General features: G+C 40.0%; 1 protein-coding gene across 2 annotated transcripts in view; it reads left to right on the forward strand.

Moving 5' to 3' along the window:
• The window catches only part of LOC139155204 (V-type proton ATPase catalytic subunit A-like), a 39,629-nt gene that overhangs the window by 14,846 nt on the left and 5,608 nt on the right, over positions 1-19,175 (forward strand). For both annotated transcript variants that reach the window (XM_070730291.1, XM_070730292.1), the window contains exons 5-12: positions 2,234-2,371; positions 3,661-3,812; positions 5,760-5,922; positions 6,366-6,474; positions 7,656-7,778; positions 11,736-11,850; positions 15,315-15,378; positions 17,374-17,577. In XM_070730291.1, the coding sequence (XP_070586392.1) occupies positions 2,234-2,371; positions 3,661-3,812; positions 5,760-5,922; positions 6,366-6,474; positions 7,656-7,778; positions 11,736-11,850; positions 15,315-15,378; positions 17,374-17,577 (1,068 nt within the window). The remainder of the gene's footprint in view (positions 1-2,233; positions 2,372-3,660; positions 3,813-5,759; positions 5,923-6,365; positions 6,475-7,655; positions 7,779-11,735; positions 11,851-15,314; positions 15,379-17,373; positions 17,578-19,175) is intronic.

The raw sequence follows: 19,175 nt of genomic DNA on the forward strand, positions 1-19,175 counted from the left end.
TATTTTATCTTAGGATGGATATATGTTTATCCCAGGCATGTTTAAATTCAGTTACTGTGGATTTATCTACCACGTCTGCTGGAAGTTTGTTCCAAGGATCTACTACTCTTTCAGTAAAATAATATTTTCTCATGTTGCTTTTGATCTTTCCTCCAACTAACCTCAGATTGTGTCCCCTTGTTCTTGTGTTCACTTTCCTATTAAAAACACTTCCCTCCTGGACCTTATTTAACCCTTTAATATATTTAAATGTTTCGATCATGTCCCCCCTTTCCCTTCTGTCCTCCAGACTCTACAGATTGAGTTCATTAAGTCTTTCCTGATACGTTTGATGCTTAAGACCTTCCACCATTCTTGTAGCCCGTCTTTGGACCCGTTCAATTTTGTCAATATCTTTTTGTAGGTGAGGTCTCCAGAACTGAACACAGTATTCCAAATGTGGTCTCACCAGCATTCTATATAGCAGGATCATAATCTCCCTCTTCCTGCTTGTTATACCTCTAGCTATGCAGCCAAGCATCCTACTTGCTTTCCCTACTGCCTGACTGCACTGTTCACCCATTTTGAGACTGTCAGAAATCACTACGCCTAAATCCTTTTCTTTTGAAGTATTTGCTAACACAGAACTGCCAATACAATAGTCAGATTGAGGATTCCTTTTCCCCAAGTGCATTATTTTACATTTGGAAACATTAAACTGCAGTTTCCATTGCTTTGACCATTTATCTAGTAAAGCTAAATCATTTACCATATTGCCGACGCCTCCAGGAATATCAACCCTATTGCACACTTTAGAGTCATCGGCAAATAGGCAAACCTTCCCTACCAGACCTTCCCCTATGTCACTCACAAACATATTAAAAAGAATAGGACCCAGAACAGACCCTTGTGGACACCGCTTGTCACCTGACTCTGCTCAGAATACTCGCCATTCACAACAACCCTCTGGTGTCTATGCTTCAGCCAGCTGCAAATCCATTGAACTATCCAGGGATTAAGTCCAATCTTCACTAATTTATCTATCAGCTCTTTATGTGGAACCGTATCAAAGGCTTTGCTGAAGTCCAGGTAGGCAATATCCACGGCACCACCTTCATCCAACACCTTTGTGACATAGTCAAAGAACTCAATGAGATTAGTCTGACATGATTTGCCTTCAGTAAAGCCATGCTGATTTGGGTCCAATAATTTATTGTTTTTTAGGTGCTGATTTATCCTCTTTTTGAGTAGAGTCTCCATCATTTTAACTACCACTGATGTCAAGCTAACTGGCCTGTAGTTACCAGCTTCTTCTCTACTGCCCTTCTTGTGAATAGGCACAACACTGGCCATTCTCCAATCCTCAGGAACATCTCCTGTTAACAAGGATTGGTTAAACAAATCAGTCAGGGGGGTAGCAATGACAGATCTGAGTTCTTTAAGAACTCTGGGGTGGATGCCATCTGGACCCATTGCCTTATTTATCTTTAATCGTTCAAGTTCTTCTAAGACATCGGCTTCTAAGATCACTGGAGCTGAATCCGTACAGCTGGAAGCAATGCTATATCCCTCTATAGTATTATTTTGTAAGGTGTCTTTTGAGAAAACTGAACAGAAATAGCTATTGAAATGGTCAGCGATCTCCTTATTCCCATTAATGCATGTAATAGATAGATAGATAGATAGATAGATTAGATAGATACATAGATACATAGATACATAGATAAATTAAATTAAATTAAATTAAATTAAATTAAATTAAATTAAATTAAATTAAATTAAATTAAATTAAATTAAATTAAATTAAATTAAATTAAATTAAATTAAATTAAATTAAAATAAAATAAAATAAAATAAAATAAAATAAAATAAAATAAAATAAAATAAAATAAAATAAAATAAACTCCTCCTTCTGCTTCCACCCAGGTGGTGGGCACAGGATGGCCTTGAACCTTTAGGGCTGCATCGGCTCCCTCGGGAAAATCACCCCTCCCAAGTTCCCCTAAACATCATGGCTTTTTTAGGATAGTGTGGCAAGCCATGAACTCCGCGCCGGCTTGACCCAAGTCCTCGACCATCAGCAGTTTCTTTAGTGACCGTTCAAAGTTATGGCGGCCCTAAAAAAAAATTGCCGCAAGATCATTTTTCATGTCCGCAGCCTCCCCGTGGTCGAAATTCAGACTCTTATTAACAATTGACCCGTATTTTCCGCATCGGAAGTGTTTAAAGCCGCGTTCCTTTTCCTTTTTTTAAGGTTGGTAGCCATTTAACCGGAGGGGACATTTACGGGATGGTCCACGAGAACTCCCTCATTAAGCACCTGATCATGGTGCCACCCCGAAGCCGTGGCACCGTTACCCACGTGGCCCCGGCCGGGAACTACGACATTTCGGTAAGTGTCGGCTCTGCCGAGTGAGGGTTCAGCTCCAGAGGGAGAGAAGAACGGGCGGAAAGACGGACGAACAGAATTGGAAGGGGACCTTGTAGGTCATCTAGTCCAACCACCCCCTTTGGCCCAAGCAGGAGACGCTACCCCATTTCTGAGAGAGGGCAGTCGCCAGTGGACAGGGCCTGATAGGGTCACTTTGTGCTGCAACTGGTCAGATCCCAGTTGGAAGAGTGTCCCCAGCTCTGGTTACCACGACACAAAACAGATACTGAGACACAGAAACATAGAAGACTGACGGCAGAAGAAGACCTCCTGGTCCATCTCGTCTGCCCTTATGCTATTTCCTGTGTTTTTATCTTAGGATGGATCTGTGTTTATCCCAGGCATGGAAGTTTGTTCCAAGCATCTACGACTCTTTCAGTGAAATAATATTTTCCCATGTTAGAAACCTAGAAGACTGACAGCAGAAAAAGACCTCATGGTCCATCTCGTCTGCCCTTATACTGTCTCGTGTACTTTATTTTAGGATTATCCCAGGCATGTTTAAATTCAGTTACTGTGGATTTATCTACCATGTCTGCTGGAAGTTTTTTCCAAGCATCTACTACTCTTTCAGTCAAATCATATTTTCTCCCGTTGCTTTTGATCTTTCCCCCAACTCACTTCAGATTGTGGCCCCTTGTTCTTGTGTTCACTTTCCTATTAAAAACACTTAAACCCTCCTGGACCTTATTTAACCCTTTCACATATTTAAATGTTTCGATCGTGTCCCCCCTTTTCCTTCTGTCCTCCAGACTCTACAGATGGAGTCCATGGAGTCTTTCCTGATACGTTTGATGCTTCAGATAAAACACAGGAAATAGTGGAAGGGCAGACGAGATGGACCATGAGGTCTTTTTCTGCCGTCAGTCTTCTATGTTTCTAACATGAGAAAATATGATTTCACTGAAAGAGTCGTAGATGCTTGGAACAAACTTCCATGCCTGGGATAAACATACAGTATATCCATCCTAAGATAAAATACACGAAATAGTATAAGGACAGACTAGATGGACCAGGAGGTCTTTTTCTGCCGTCAGTCTTCTAGGTTTCTACGGACCAGCCCAGGTTGCAAAACACTAAAGACAAAAATTGGGCGGCATATAAAGCAAATACTGTAAATTGAATTATTAAATTAATATCAAAACCCGTCAAGAAAAGCCACTTCGCTTAGGGAGTTGACCCAAGATAAGACTTGAACCCTTTGCCAGCACTTCTTGCCCATAATCCCCTGCCCTTATTCCTCCCCAAAGGACGTGGTGTTAGAGCTCGATTTCGAAGGGGTCAAGGAGAAACTGACTATGATGCAAGTCTGGCCCGTCCGGCAGATCCGCCCGGTGTCCGAGAAGCTCCCCGCCAACCACCCGCTGCTGACCGGCCAAAGAGTCCTCGACGCGCTTTTTCCGTAAGCCGGTGCTTCTCGAATAATGGGGCGCAGAGCAAATACCAGGGGGCCCCGGAGCGATACCAGGTGGGGCGCATGTCGGGATGGGCTATATACTGGAATGCTGGGAACGGAGCGCATAGCCTCACTCCGTTGCCACTGGGCGTACACATGCAACCAACACATGCCTGTAAAAAAATACAGGGGGTTTCGCACAATCGCCTGCTTTCTGCTTTCTCGCGTCGCATGGCATCTCTCGGCACGGCAATTATTATTATTATTATTATTATTATTATTATTATTATTATTATTATTACTACTTATTGGATTTGTATGCCGCCCCTCTCCGCAGACTCGGGGCGGCTCACAACAGTGGTAAAACAACATGAACAATCCAATTAATAAAAACAACTTATTATAAAAAAAAACCAACATACGCACAAACATACCATGCATAACTTGTAGTAGCCTAGGGGGAAAGGATAACTTAACTCCCCCATGCCTGGCGACAAAGGTGGGTCTTGAGTAATTGGTGAAAGACAAGGAGGGTGGGGGCCATTCTAATCTCCAGGGGAGGGAGTTGGTTCCAGAGGGCCGGGGCCGCCAAAGAGAAGGCTCTTCCCCTGGGGCCCACCAAACGACATTGTTTGGTCGACGGGACACGGAGAAGGCCCACTCTGTGGGACCTTATCGGCCGCTGGGATTCTTGCGGTAGAAGACGGTTCCGGATGTATTCTGGTCCGATGCCATGAAGGGCTTTATAGGTGATGACCAACACTTTGAATTGTGACCGGAAACTGACCGGCAACCAATGCAGACTGCGGAGTGTTGGTGTAACATGGGCATATTTGGGAAAGCCCATGATTGCTCTCGCAGCTGCATTCTGCACGATCTGAAGTTTCCGAACACTCTTCAAAGGTCGCCCCATGCAGAGAGCGTTGCAGTAGTCGAGCCTCAAGGTGATGAGGGCATGAGTGACTGTGAGCAGTGACCCCCGGTCCAAATAGGGCCGCAACTGGTGCACCAAGCGAACCTGGGCAAACGCCCCCCTCGCCACAGCTGAAAGATGGTTCTCTAATATCAGCTGTGGATCGAGGAGGACGCCCAAGTTGCGGACCCTCTCTGAGGGGGTCAATAGTTCCCCCCCAGGGTAATGGATGGACAGATGGAATTGTCCTTGGGAGGCAAGACCCACAGCCACTCCGTCTTGTCTGGGTTGAATTTGAGTTTGGCCCTCCAATCGAGTCATGGCCTTTGGGAGCAGCAGCGCTGTGCTCCCAAAGGCCACAACTTACTTGGAGCGCCATCACCGCGGCCAGAGATGTCTGTGGCGCAGGAGAGAACCAAACAGGCCGCACGGCTGGAGCTCGGGGCCCCACGCGCCATGGCCCATCTATTCGGCAGGCGAGCACTCAAGGTAAGGGAGTTGCCATGAGCCCCGAAGGGAAACGGGCAAGTCGAGCGGATGGAGCGTGGGAGGGAGTGGGTGACCGAGGCGCCATGTGCGGAGCGAGGAACCAGGCGAGCGGACAGGAGCGTGGGAGGGAGCGGGTGAGTGGATGGAGCTACCGCTCGTGGCGGAGATTCCACGAGCAGCGAAGGGAACCGGGCAAGTGAACAGGAGCGGGCAAGTAGATGGAGGCGCGCTGCCGATTGTGACGGAGCTGCCACGAGTCGCGAGGGAAACCTGGCGAGCCGACGGGAACGGCCGAGCGGCGGAGGGGGGGGCCAAGGGCCGCTCTCTTACTTGCTGGTTTCCAGGCTTTTGGGGTTTTTAGACTTTTCAGTTAATTAATTGGATCTAAGATATTGTATATTGTTTGTTATATGTTGTAATCTGCTCCGAGTCCTTGGAGAGGGGTGGCATAAAAGTCCAATAAATAAATCGATACATTAAAAGCTCAGTGAGGGGTCCGACAGTGTTCCAATCAACGCCAGGGTCTTTCCTCCTGCTCTCTTTTTCCCCAGGTGTGTCCAAGGTGGCACCACCGCCATCCCCGGTGCCTTTGGCTGCGGGAAGACCGTCATCTCCCAGTCCCTGTCTAAATACTCCAACAGCGATGTCATCATCTATGTGGGCTGCGGAGAGCGCGGGAACGAGATGTCGGAGGTGCTCAGGGACTTTCCCGAGGTGAGGAGGGCAGGGACACCAGCAAGAACCCGACTGACGAACCCTGACGAGATGATCTGATCCCAGCAGCGCCTGTTTTTGCGCTGCTGGGATTCCCCTGCTGGGATTTCCCTGCAGTAGCGCAAAAACACGGAAGTCCAGAGGTGGGGTTTCCCATGGAGGGGAGCCTCAGGGGAATCCCAGCAGCCCAAAAACACGGAAGTCCGGAGGTGGGGTTTCCCATGGAGGGGAGCCTCAGGGGAATCCCAGCAGCGCAAAAACGGGCGCTTCGGCTGGCAAAAGGGGTGAGTTTTGGGCCTTGCACGCATACATCGCTTTTCCATTGATTCCTATGGGAAACATTGTTTTGTCTGACAAACCTTTCACCTTACGAACCTCGTCCCGGAACCAAGTAAGTCCATAATACGAGGTATCGCTGTATTCTTCTCCCCTCCTCCTCCTAGCTCACCATGGAAGTAGATGGGAAGACGGAGTCCATCATGAAGAGGACCTCGCTGGTGGCCAACACCTCCAACATGCCCGTGGCTGCTCGGGAAGCCTCCATCTACACAGGTGAGGGGCTTTTTCATGCCGCCGCCACCACCCCAATTCCCCCTCCTCGCCTGAGGACCCCAACCAGAAGAAGGGCTTCCAAAGCCATTTTTTTTTTAAAAAAAATTTTTTTAAATTGCACGAATGAAAATTCCCCCTAAAATAAAATAAAATAAAATAAATAAAATAAATAAAATAAATAAAATAAATAAAATAAATAAAATAAATAAAATAAATAAAATAAATAAAATAAATTAATTAATAAAATTAATAACATTAATAAAATTAATAATAAAATAAAATAAAATAAAATAATAAAATACAGGAAATAGTATAAGGGCAGACTAGATGGACCATGTGGTCTTTTCCTGCCGTCAGTCTTCTATGTTTCTATGTTTCTAAAATAAATAAAATAAAATAAAATAAAATAATTAAAATTAAAATTAAAATAATTAAAATTAAAATTATAAAAATATCCCTCTGAAACTTTCAGGTGGTTAGTATTCTTGCCCAAATATTAATAGCTTTTTCAAGATCAGTTAAGGATAGCCAGAAGCTGCTATCTCAAAGATGGCCAGTATCACCCAAAAGTGAGAACATTGTCTCCCTTTTCAGGTTTCCCACACATATTGACCTCCAGGTTCCTAAGAGGTCAGTAAGGGGCGTGCATAAGTGCACCGGTGTGCCTTTGGTCCCCTGTCCAATTGTCTTTCCTTTATCTCATATATCATATATATATTTTCTTCCTTTCATATATATCTCCTCCTCTATTTTTACATATTACTGTATTTTTATATATACAGTATATTACTTCATGTCTATTCTCTTCCATAGGTATCGTTTTATTTATTTATTCATTCATTTGTCCAGTACACAAATACATAGGAAGAAAAACAGACGTGACGTAATATATATATAAAGATAATATGTAAAAATAGAGGAGAAGATATATATGAAAGGAAGAAAATATATATGATAGATGAGATAAAGGAAAGACAATTGGACAGGGGGGACGGAAGGCACACCGGTGCACCTATGCACGCCCCTTAATTGTGTATTGGACAAATGAATAAATTTAATAAAATGTAAAATATTGATAGAAATCGCAGCGTACAAAGGGAGGGAGGGAGGAGCGAAGCCTCTTTAATTCATTTTTAATTCTGGTAATCCTCCCCCCCCCCCTTTTTTTTTTCTCTTCCCAGGAATCACCCTCTCGGAATATTTCCGGGACATGGGATACCATGTCAGCATGATGGCCGATTCTACCTCCCGCTGGGCGGAAGCCCTTCGCGAAATTTCTGGACGTTTGGCTGAAATGCCGGCAGGTAGGGGTTTTTTTTTCCTGTTAGAAACCTAGAAACCTAGAAGACTGACGGCAGAAAAAGACCTCATGGTCCATCTCGTCTGCCCTGATACTATTTGCTGTATTTTTATCTTAGGATGGATCTATGTTTATCCCAGGCATGGAAGTTTGTTCCAAGCATCTACTACTCTTTCAGTGAAATCATATTTTCTCATGTTAGAAACCTAGAAGGCTGACGGCAGAAAAAGACCTCATGGTCCATCTCGTCTGCCCTTATACTATTTCCTGTATTTTTATCTTAGGATGGATCTATGTTTATCCCAGGCATGGAAGTTTGTTCCAAGCATCTACTACTCTTTCAGTGAAATAATATTTTCCCATGTTAGAAACATAAAAGACTGACGGCAGAAAAAGACCTCATGGTCCATCTAGTCTGCCCTTATACTGTTTCCTGTATTTTATCTTAGGGTGGATCTATGTTTATCCCAGGCATGGAAGTTTGTTCCAAGCATCTACTACTCTTTCAGTGAAATAATATTTTCCCATGTTAGAAACATAGAAGACTGACGGCAGAAAAAGACCTCATGGTCCATCTAGTCTGCCCTTATACTATTTCCTGTATTTTATCTTAGGGTGGATCTATGTTTATCCCAGGCATGGAAGTTTGTTCCAAGCATCTACTACTCTTTCAGTGAAATCATATTTTCCCATGTTAGAAACATAGAAGACTGACGGCAGAAAAAGACCTCCTGGTCCATCTGGTCTGCCCTTATACTGTTTCCTGTGTTTTATCTTAGGATGGATCTGTGTTTATCCCAGGCATGGAAGTTTGTTCCAAGCATCTACGACTCTTTCAGTGAAATCATATTTTCTCATGTTAGAAACCTAGAAGGCTGACGGCAGAAAAAGACCTCATGGTCCATCTCGTCTGCCCTTATACTATTTCCTGTATTTTTATCTTAGGATGGATCTATGTTTATCCCAGGCATGGAAGTTTGTTCCAAGCATCTACTACTCTTTCAGTGAAATAATATTTTCCCATGTTAGAAACATAAAAGACTGACGGCAGAAAAAGACCTCATGGTCCATCTAGTCTGCCCTTATACTGTTTCCTGTATTTTATCTTAGGGTGGATCTATGTTTATCCCAGGCATGGAAGTTTGTTCCAAGCATCTACTACTCTTTCAGTGAAATAATATTTTCCCATGTTAGAAACATAGAAGACTGACGGCAGAAAAAGACCTCATGGTCCATCTAGTCTGCCCTTATACTATTTCCTGTATTTTATCTTAGGGTGGATCTATGTTTATCCCAGGCATGGAAGTTTGTTCCAAGCATCTACTACTCTTTCAGTGAAATCATATTTTCCCATGTTAGAAACATAGAAGACTGACGGCAGAAAAAGACCTCCTGGTCCATCTGGTCTGCCCTTATACTGTTTCCTGTGTTTTATCTTAGGATGGATCTGTGTTTATCCCAGGCATGGAAGTTTGTTCCAAGCATCTACGACTCTTTCAGTGAAATAATATTTTCTCATGTTAGAAACCTAGAAGACTGACGGCAGAAAAAGACCTCATGGTCCATCTCCTCTGCCCTTATATTATTTCCTGTGTTTTATCTTAGGATGGATATATGTTTATCCCAGGCATGGAAGTTTGTTCCAAGCATCTACTACTCTTTCAGTGAAATAATATTTGCTCATGTTAGAAACCTAGAAGACTGACGGCAGAAAAAGAGCTCCTGGTCCATCTCGTCTGCCCTGATACTATTTCCTGTGTTTTATCTTAGGATGGATATATGTTTATCCCAGGCATGGAAGTTTGTTCCAAGCATCTACTACTCTTTCAGTGAAATAATATTTGCTCATGTTAGAAACCTAGAAGACTGACGGCAGAAAAAGAGCTCCTGGTCCATCTCGTCTGCCCTGATACTATTTCCTGTGTTTTATCTTAGGATGGATATATGTTTATCCCAGGCATGGAAGTTTGTTCCAAGCATCTACTACTCTTTCAGTGAAATAATATTTTCTCATGTTAGAAACATAGATGACTGACGTCAGAAAAAGACCTCATGGTCCATCTAGTCTGCCCTTATACTATTTCCTGTATTTTATCTTAGGATGGATATATGTTTATCCCAGGCATGGAAGTTTGTTCCAAGCATCTACTACTCTTTCAGTGAAATAATATTTGCTCATGTTAGAAACCTAGAAGACTGACGGCAGAAAAAGAGCTCCTGGTCCATCTCGTCTGCCCTGATACTATTTCCTGTGTTTTATCTTAGGATGGATATATGTTTATCCCAGGCATGGAAGTTTGTTCCAAGCATCTACTACTCTTTCAGTGAAATAATATTTTCTCATGTTAGAAACATAGAAAAATAGATGACTGATGACAGAAAAAAGACCTCCTGGTCCATCTAGTCTGCCCTTATACTATTTCCTGTATTTTATCTTAGGATGGATATATGTTTATCCCAGGCATGGAAGTTTGTTCCAAGCATCTACTGCTCTTTCAGTGAAATCATATTTTCTCATGTTAGAAACCTAGAAGACTGACGGCAGAAAAAGACCTCATGGTCCATCTCGTCTGCCCTTATACTGTTTCCTGTGTTTTATCTTAGGATGGATCTGTGTTTATCCCAGGCAGGTTTCAATTCAGTTCCTGTGGATTTACCAACCACGTCTGCTGGAAGTTTGTTCCAAGCATCTACTACTCTTTCAGTGAAATAATATTTTCTCACGTTGCTTTTGATCTTTTCCTCAACTGACCTCAGATGGTGTCCCCTTGTTCTTGGGTTCACTTTCCTATTAAAAACACTTAAACCCTCCTGAATCTTATTTAACCCTTTAATGAATTTAAATGTTTCGATCGTGTCCCCCCTTTTCCTTCTGTCCTCCAGACTCTACAGATGGAGTCCACGGAGTCTTTCCTGGTCAGTTTTATGCTTAAGACCTTCCACCATTCTTGTATCCCGTCTTTGGACCCCTTCAATTTTGTCCATATCTTTTTGTAGGTGAGGTCTCCAGAACTGGACACAGTATTATTCCAAATGGGGTCTCACCAGCGCTCTATATAAGGGGATCCCAATCTCCCTCTTCCTGCTTGTGATACCTCTAGCTATGCAGCCAAGCATCCTACTTGCTTTTCCTACCGCCCGACCACACTGCTCACCCATTTTGAGACTGTCAGAAATCACGACCCCTCAATCCTTCTCTCCTGAAGTTTTTGCTAACACAGAACTGCCAATGCAATACTCAGATTGAGGATTCCTTTTCCCCAAGTGCATTATTTTACATTTGGAAACATTCAACTGCAGTTTCCATTGCTTTGACTATTTATCTAGTAGAGCTAAATCCTTTGCTGTATTACAGACCCCTCCAGGAATATCAACCCTATTGCACACTTTAGAGTCATGGGCAAATAGGCAAACCTTCCCTACCAAACCTTCCCCTCGGTCACTCACAAAGAATAGGACCCAGAACAGACCCTTGTGGCACACCGCTTGTCACCTGACTCTGCTTGTAACCTGTGACTGTTTTGAAGAGGTGTGGACAGAATAACAAAGCTGGAAAGGACCTTGGAGGTCATCTATTATTATTATTATTATTATTATTATTATTATTATTATTATTATTATTATCATTATTATTCTGCACTAGAAGAACTACAAGGTCCCTCCAAACGCTGCTATTATTATTATTATTATTATTATTATTATCATTATTATTTTTATTCTGCACTAGAAGAACTACAAGGTCCCTTCCAACTTTATTATTATTATTATTACTATTACTATTACTATTATTATTATTATTATCATTGGGTCCTGTCAACTAAAGAATGCAATAATAATAATAATAATAATAATTATTATTATTATTATTATTATTATTATTATTATTTTCTGCATGGCTGCCGACTTCTTTATTTATAGACTTCCCCCACGAGAGACGAAAACTCTCTTTTTTCCTTTGCAGACAGTGGTTACCCGGCCTACCTGGGCGCCCGCTTGGCGTCCTTCTACGAACGGGCTGGCCGCGTCAAGTGCCTGGGCAGCCCCGAGCGAGAGGGCAGTGTCAGCATCGTTGGAGCGTAAGTGGCCCGATTCCTTTCCTTGTTTCTCGCTGGAGGGAGGCTGGGCAGAAACCACGTCGGGGTCACCACCCTTTATAAAGAAAGTCTTGGTTATCTTCTTGTGGCGGCCTGCGGCTGATAGCGGACCCCATGCGAGAGGAGATCGACGGCCCTATCTGGACCGGGGGTCACTGCTCACGGTCACTCATGCCCTCATCACCTCGAGGCTCGACTACTGCAACGCTCTCTACATGGGGCAACCTTTGAAGAGTGTTCGGAAACTCCAGATCGTGCAGAATGCAGCTGCGAGAGCAATCATGGGCTTTTCCAAATATGCCCATGTCACACCAACACTCCGCAGTCTGCATTGGTTGCCGGTCAGTTTCTGGTCACAATTCAAAGTGTTGGTCATCACCTATAAAGCCCTTCATGGCACCGGACCAGAATATCTCCGGGACCGCCTTCTGCCGCACGAATCCCAGCGACCGGTTACGTCCCACAGAGTTGGTCTTCTCTGGGTCCCGTCGACCAAACAATGTCGTCTGGTCGGCACCCAGGGGAAGAGCCTTCTCTGTGGCGGCCCCGGCCCTCTGGAACCAACTCCCCCAAGAGATTAGGACTGCCCCCACCCTCCTTGCCTTTCGTAAGCTCCTCAAAACCCACCTCTGTCGTCAAGCATGGGGGAACTGAGACATCTCACCCTGCCTACGTAGTTTTTTTTGTGTATGATATGACTGTATGTATGTTTTTTTATATTGGGGTTCCTTGTTTTTAGATGTTTTTAAATGTACAATTGTTATTTTAGATTTCAAATTATTAGATTTGTCAATATATATTGTTTTTATCACTGCTGTGAGCCGCCCCAAGTCTGCGGAGAGGGGCGGCATACAAATCTAAATAATAATAATAATAATAATAATAATAATAATAATAATAATAATAATAATAATAATAATAATAATAGTAATAGTAATAATAATAATAATAATAATAATGTTTTGCTTTTTTAATAAGGGGTTTTTAGTTACTTAAATATTAGATTGATCATACATTGTTTTATTATTGTTCTGAGCCGCCCCATGTCTGCGGAGGGAGGTGGCATACAAATCTAATTAATAATAATAATAATAATAATAATAATAATAATAATAATAATAATAATAATAATGTTTTGCTTTTTTAATAAGGGTTTTTTAGTTACTTAAATATTAGATTGATCATACATTGTTTTATTATTGTTCTGAGCCGCCCCATGTCTGCGGAGAGGGGCGGCATACAAATCTAATTAATAATAATAATAATAATAATAATAATAATAATAATAATAATAATAATAATGTTTTGATTTTTTAATAAGGGGTTTTCAGTTACTTAAATATTAGATTGATCATACATTGTTTTATTATTGTTCTGAGCTGCCCCATGTCTGCGGAGAGGGGTGGCATACAAATCTAATTAATAATAATAATAATAATAATAATAATAATAATAATAATAATAATAATAATAATAATGTTTTGCTTTTTTAATAAGGGGTTTTTAGTTACTTAAATATTAGATTGATCATACATTGTTTTATTATTGTTCTGAGCAGCCCCATGTCTGCGGAGAGGGGCGGCATACAAATCTAATTAATAATAATAATGATAATAATAATAATAATAATAATAATAATAATGTTTTGCTTTTTTAATAAGGGGTTTTTAGTTACTTAAATATTAGATTGATCATACATTGTTTTATTATTGTTCTGAGCCGCCCCATGTCTGCGGAGATGGGCGGCATACAAATCTAATTAATAATAATAATAATAATAATAATAATAATAATAATAATAATAATAATAATAATAATAATAATGTTTTGCTTTTTTAATAAGGGGTTTTTAGTTACTTAAATGTTAGATTGATCATACATTGTTTTATTATTGTTCTGAGCCGCCCCATGTCTGCGGAGAGGGGTGGCATACAAATCTAATTAATAATAATAATAATAATAATAATAATAATAATAATAATAATAATGTTTTGCTTTTTTAATAAGGGGTTTTTAGTTACTTAAATATTAGATTGATCATACATTGTTTTATTATTGTTCTGAGCTGCCCCATGTCTGCGGAGAGGGGTGGCATACAAATCTAATTAATAATAATAATAATAATAATAATAATAATAATAATAATGTTTTGCTTTTTTAATAAGGGGTTTTTAGTTACTTAAATATTAGATTGATCATACATTGTTTTATTATTGTTCTGAGCAGCCCCATGTCTGCGGAGAGGGGCGGCATACAAATCTAATTAATAATAATAATGATAATAATAATAATAATAATAATAATAATAATAATGTTTTGCTTTTTTAATAAGGGGTTTTTAGTTACTTAAATATTAGATTGATCATACATTGTTTTATTATTGTTCTGAGCCGCCCCATGTCTGCGGAGATGGGCGGCATACAAATCTAATTAATAATAATAATAATAATAATAATAATAATAATAATAATAATAATAATGTTTTGCTTTTTTAATAAGGGGTTTTTAGTTACTTAAATGTTAGATTGATCATACATTGTTTTATTATTGTTCTGAGCCGCCCCATGTCTGCGGAGAGGGGTGGCATACAAATCTAATTAATAATAATAATAATAATAATAATAATAATAATAATAATAATAATAATAATAATAATAATAATGTTTTGCTTTTTTAATAAGGGGTTTTTAGTTACTTAAATATTAGATTGATCATACATTGTTTTATTATTGTTCTGAGCTGCCCCATGTCTGCGGAGAGGGGTGGCATACAAATCTAATTAATAATAATAATAATAATAATAATAATAATAATAATAATAATGTTTTGCTTTTTTAATAAGGGGTTTTTAGTTACTTAAATATTAGATTGATCATACATTGTTTTATTATTGTTCTGAGCTGCCCCATGTCTGCGGAGAGGGGTGGCATACAAATCCAATTAATAATAATAATAATAATAATAATAATAATAATAATGATAATGTTTTGCTTTTTTAATAAGGGGTTTTCAGTTACTTAAATATTAGATTGATCATACATTGTTTTATTATTGTTCTGAGCTGCCCCATGTCTGCGGAGAGGGGCGGCATACAAATCTAATAAATAAATAAATAAAATTAAATAAATAAAATTAAATAAATAAAATTAAATGAATGAATGAATGAACTCCCATCAGTGATGGGGAAGGAGGGGCTTCTCCACTTCTTAATGCCAGAGCCCGCAGAGCTGCCAAAAGGCAGGAGCGGTTACTCCAGAGGAGGTCTCCTCGGGAGTAAGACTTGGGGCTAATTGGCTACTCCCCTCGTCTACTTAAGGGAAGCAGAGGCAGCTGAATTTCTACAGGAAGCAACTTTTGAAATTTGTGTGGTTTGTCATGTCTGGAAATCATCAGATATTTGGGGCTTCTCCCTTTGCACCAACCTCCCCCCTGCCTGTCTCTTGCAGGGTGTCCCCTCCTGGCGGGGACTTCTCGGATCCAGTGACATCTGCCACCCTGGGGATCGTCCAGGTGAGTCCGGCTTCACTGCTTTCACGTCATGGTCTTCCCCAAATACGCCCATGTCACACCAACACTCCGCAGTCTGCATTGGTTGCCGGTCAGTTTCCGGTCGCCATTCAAAGTGTTGGTTATGACCTATAAAGCCAGAATATCTCCGGGACCGCCTTCTGCCGCACGAATCCCAGCGACCAGTTAGGTCCCACAGAGTGGGCCTTCTCCGGGTCCCGTCGACGAAACAATGTCGCTTGGTGGGACCCAGGGGAAGAGCCTTCTCTGTGGCGGCCCCGACCCTCTGGAACTAGCTCCCCCCGGAGATCAGAATTGACCCCACCCTCCTTGTCTTTTGTAAACTCCTTAAAACCCACCTCTGCCGCCAGGCATGGGGGAACTGAGACATCTCCCCCAAGGCTATATAGTTTATGCCTGGTATGTTTGTGTGTATGTTTTGCTGTTTAAACAAGGGTTTTTTAGTGATTTTTAATTATTAGATTTGTTATACATTGTTTTATTATTGTTGTGAACTGCCCTGAGTCTGCGGAGAGGGGCAGCATACAGATCTAATTAATAATAATAAAGAATAATAAATAATAATAAATAATAAATAATAATAATTAATAATAATAATAATAATAATAATCTCCCCCAGTTTATGCCTGGTATGTTTGTATGTTTTGCTTTTTAAACAAGGGTTTTTTAGTGATTTTTAATTATTAGATTTGTTATACATTGTTTTATTATTGTTGTGAACTGCCCTGAGTCTGCGGAGAGGGGCAGCATACAGATCTAATTAATAATAATAAATAATAATAAATAATAATAAATAATAATTAATAATAATAATAATAATAATAATAATAATAATAATAATAATAATCTCCCCCAGGCCTATATAGTTTATGCCTGGTATGTTTGTGTGTATGTTTTGCTTTTTAAACAAGGGTTTTTTAGTGATTTTTAATTATTAGATTTGTTATACATTGTTTTATTATTGTTGTGAACTGCCCTGAGTCTGCGGAGAGGGGCAGCATACAGATCTAATTAATAATAATAAAGAATAATAAAGAATAATAAAGAATAATAAATAATAATTAATAATAATAATAATAATAATAATCTGCCCCAGTTTATGCATGGTATGTTTGTATGTTTTGCTTTTTAAACAAGGGTTTTTAGTGATTTTTAATTATTAGATTTGTTATATATTGTTTTATTATTGTTGTGAACCGCCCCGAGTCTGTGGAGAGGGGCGGCATACAAATCTAATTAATAATAATAATAATAATAATAATAATAATAATAATAATCTCTCCCAGGCCTATACAGTTTATGTATGGTATGTTTGTGTGTATGTTTTGCTTTTTAATAAGGGTTTTTTAGTGATTTTTAATTATTAGATTTGTTATATATTGTTGTATTATTGTTGTGAACCGCCCCAAGTCTGTGGAGAGGGGCGGCATACAAATCTAATTAATAATAATAATAAATAATAATAATAATAATAATAATAATAATAATAATAATAATAATAATAATCTCCCCCAGGCCTATACAGTTTATGCATGGTATGTTTGTGTGTATGTTTTGCTTTTTAATAAGGGGTTTTTAGTGATTTTTAATTATTAGATTTGTTATATATTGTTTTATTATTGTTGTGAACCGCCCCAAGTCTGTGGAGAGGGGCGGCATACAAATCTAATTAATAATAATAATAATAATTTATTTATTTATTATTTGGATTTGTATGCCGCCCCTCTCCGAAGACTCGGGGCGGCTCACAACAAGTGAAAAGCAATCCAATACATAATCCAATTAATTAAAATATTGAATTTTTTTTTAAAAAAACCCCATATACTAAAATACATACACACAATAATACACACAAATAATAATAATAATAATAATAATAATAAAATAAATAAATAAATAATGCAATAAAATAAATAAAACAAAACAATAGAACAAAATTGAAATAAAATTATAAAACAAAATATGTTCGCCTTCCAGGTCTTCTGGGGCCTGGACAAGAAGTTGGCTCAACGGAAGCATTTTCCCTCGGTCAACTGGCTGATCAGCTACAGCAAGTACACCCGGGCGCTGGACGAGCACTACGAGCGGCTCTACCCGGAGTTCGTCTCCCTGAGGACCAAGGCCAAGGAGATCCTGCAGGAGGAGGAGGACCTGGCCGAGATTGTCCAGCTGGTGGGGAAGGTAGGACGTCAGAACCACGGGGTACGGAAGGGACCTTAGAGGTCTTCTAGTCTACCCCACTCCACCTAGGCTGGAGACGAGGAAAGACAAAACAACAATGTCATCCGGGAACCACATCCCACCGACGTCCCATGGAGGGAGCTGCTGTAGGTGAACAGGGAGCATCTAGCGCATGATGCTCCCTAGTTGGGTCATCAAACCTGTGAGCTCAGAGAGGACCCCACAGTCATCATTGTCGTCCTCTTCCTCCTCTTCCTCTTCTTCTTCCTCCTCTTTCGTCTCCTCCTCCTCCTCCTCCTTACAAACCCCCTCCCCCTCCCAGTAATTCTGTCAAGGTTCCAGGGGATGCCTAATTAATTCATGAGCCTCAAGCCAAGTTTCAAAAGGAATCCAGTTGTTTATTAGGATCAACCTGTCAGCGCATACCCAAGCAGAATCAGCTCTGCCCCACACAATTTACGTCCCAACTATTAGAATAGAATAGAATTCATTATTGGCCAAGTGTGATCGGACACACAGGGAATTTGTCTTTGGTGCAGATGCTCTCAGTGGACATAAAATAAAATATACATTTGTCTAGAATAGAGTAGAGTAGAGTAGAGTAGAATAGAATAGAATAGAATAGAATAGAATAGAATTTTATTGGCCAAGTGTGATTGGACACACAAGGAATTTGTCTTTGGTGCAGATGCTCTCAGTGTACATAAAATATACATTTGTCTAGAATAGAATAGAATAGAATATAATAGAATAGAACAGAATAGAATAGAATAGAATTTTATTGGCCAAATGTGATTGGACACACAAGGAATTTGTCTTTGGTGCAGATGCTCTCAGGGTACATAAAATAAAATATACATTTGTCTAGAATAGAATAGAGTAGAATAGAATAGAGTAGAATAGAATAGAATAGAATTTTATTGGCCAAATGTGATTGGACACACAAGGAATTTGTCTTTGGTGCAGATGCTCTCAGGGTACATAAAATATACATTTGTCTAGAATAGAGTAGAATAGAATAGAATAGAATAGAATTTTATTGGCCAAGTGTGATTGGACACACAAGGAATTTGTCTTTGGTGCAGATGCTCTCAGTGGACATAAAAGAAAAAGAGACATTATTATTATTATTATTATTATTATTATTATTATTATTATTTATTAGATTTGTATGCCATTCTTGACATTGGTCAAGAATCATGTGGCCCAACACTTAATGATAGTCACAGCGGTCAAATAAGCCATGAAGGAACAATCCATATTAATAAAAAAATCTTAGGATACAAGCAACAAGTGACAGTCATAAAGGAAATGGGAGGAAATGATAGGAATGATGGGGAAAAAACTAGTAGAAATAAAAGTGCAGACTTAGCAAAAAATTTGACAGTGTCGAGGGAATTATTTGTTTAGCAGAGTGAGGGCGTTCGGGGGAAAAACTCTTCTTGTGTCCAGTTGTCTTGGTGTGCAGGGCTCAGTAGCGGTGTTTTGTGGGTGGGAGTTGAAACAGTTGGTGTCCAGGATGCGAGGGGTCAGTCGATATTTTCCCCGCCCTCTTTTTGACAACTCCCAGAGTTCCTCGGCTAGCAAAGCTTGAAGCC

Source organism: Erythrolamprus reginae (assembly GCF_031021105.1).
Source record: "Erythrolamprus reginae isolate rEryReg1 chromosome 13 unlocalized genomic scaffold, rEryReg1.hap1 SUPER_13_unloc_9, whole genome shotgun sequence".
Taxonomy (NCBI): Eukaryota; Metazoa; Chordata; class Lepidosauria; order Squamata; family Dipsadidae; genus Erythrolamprus; species Erythrolamprus reginae.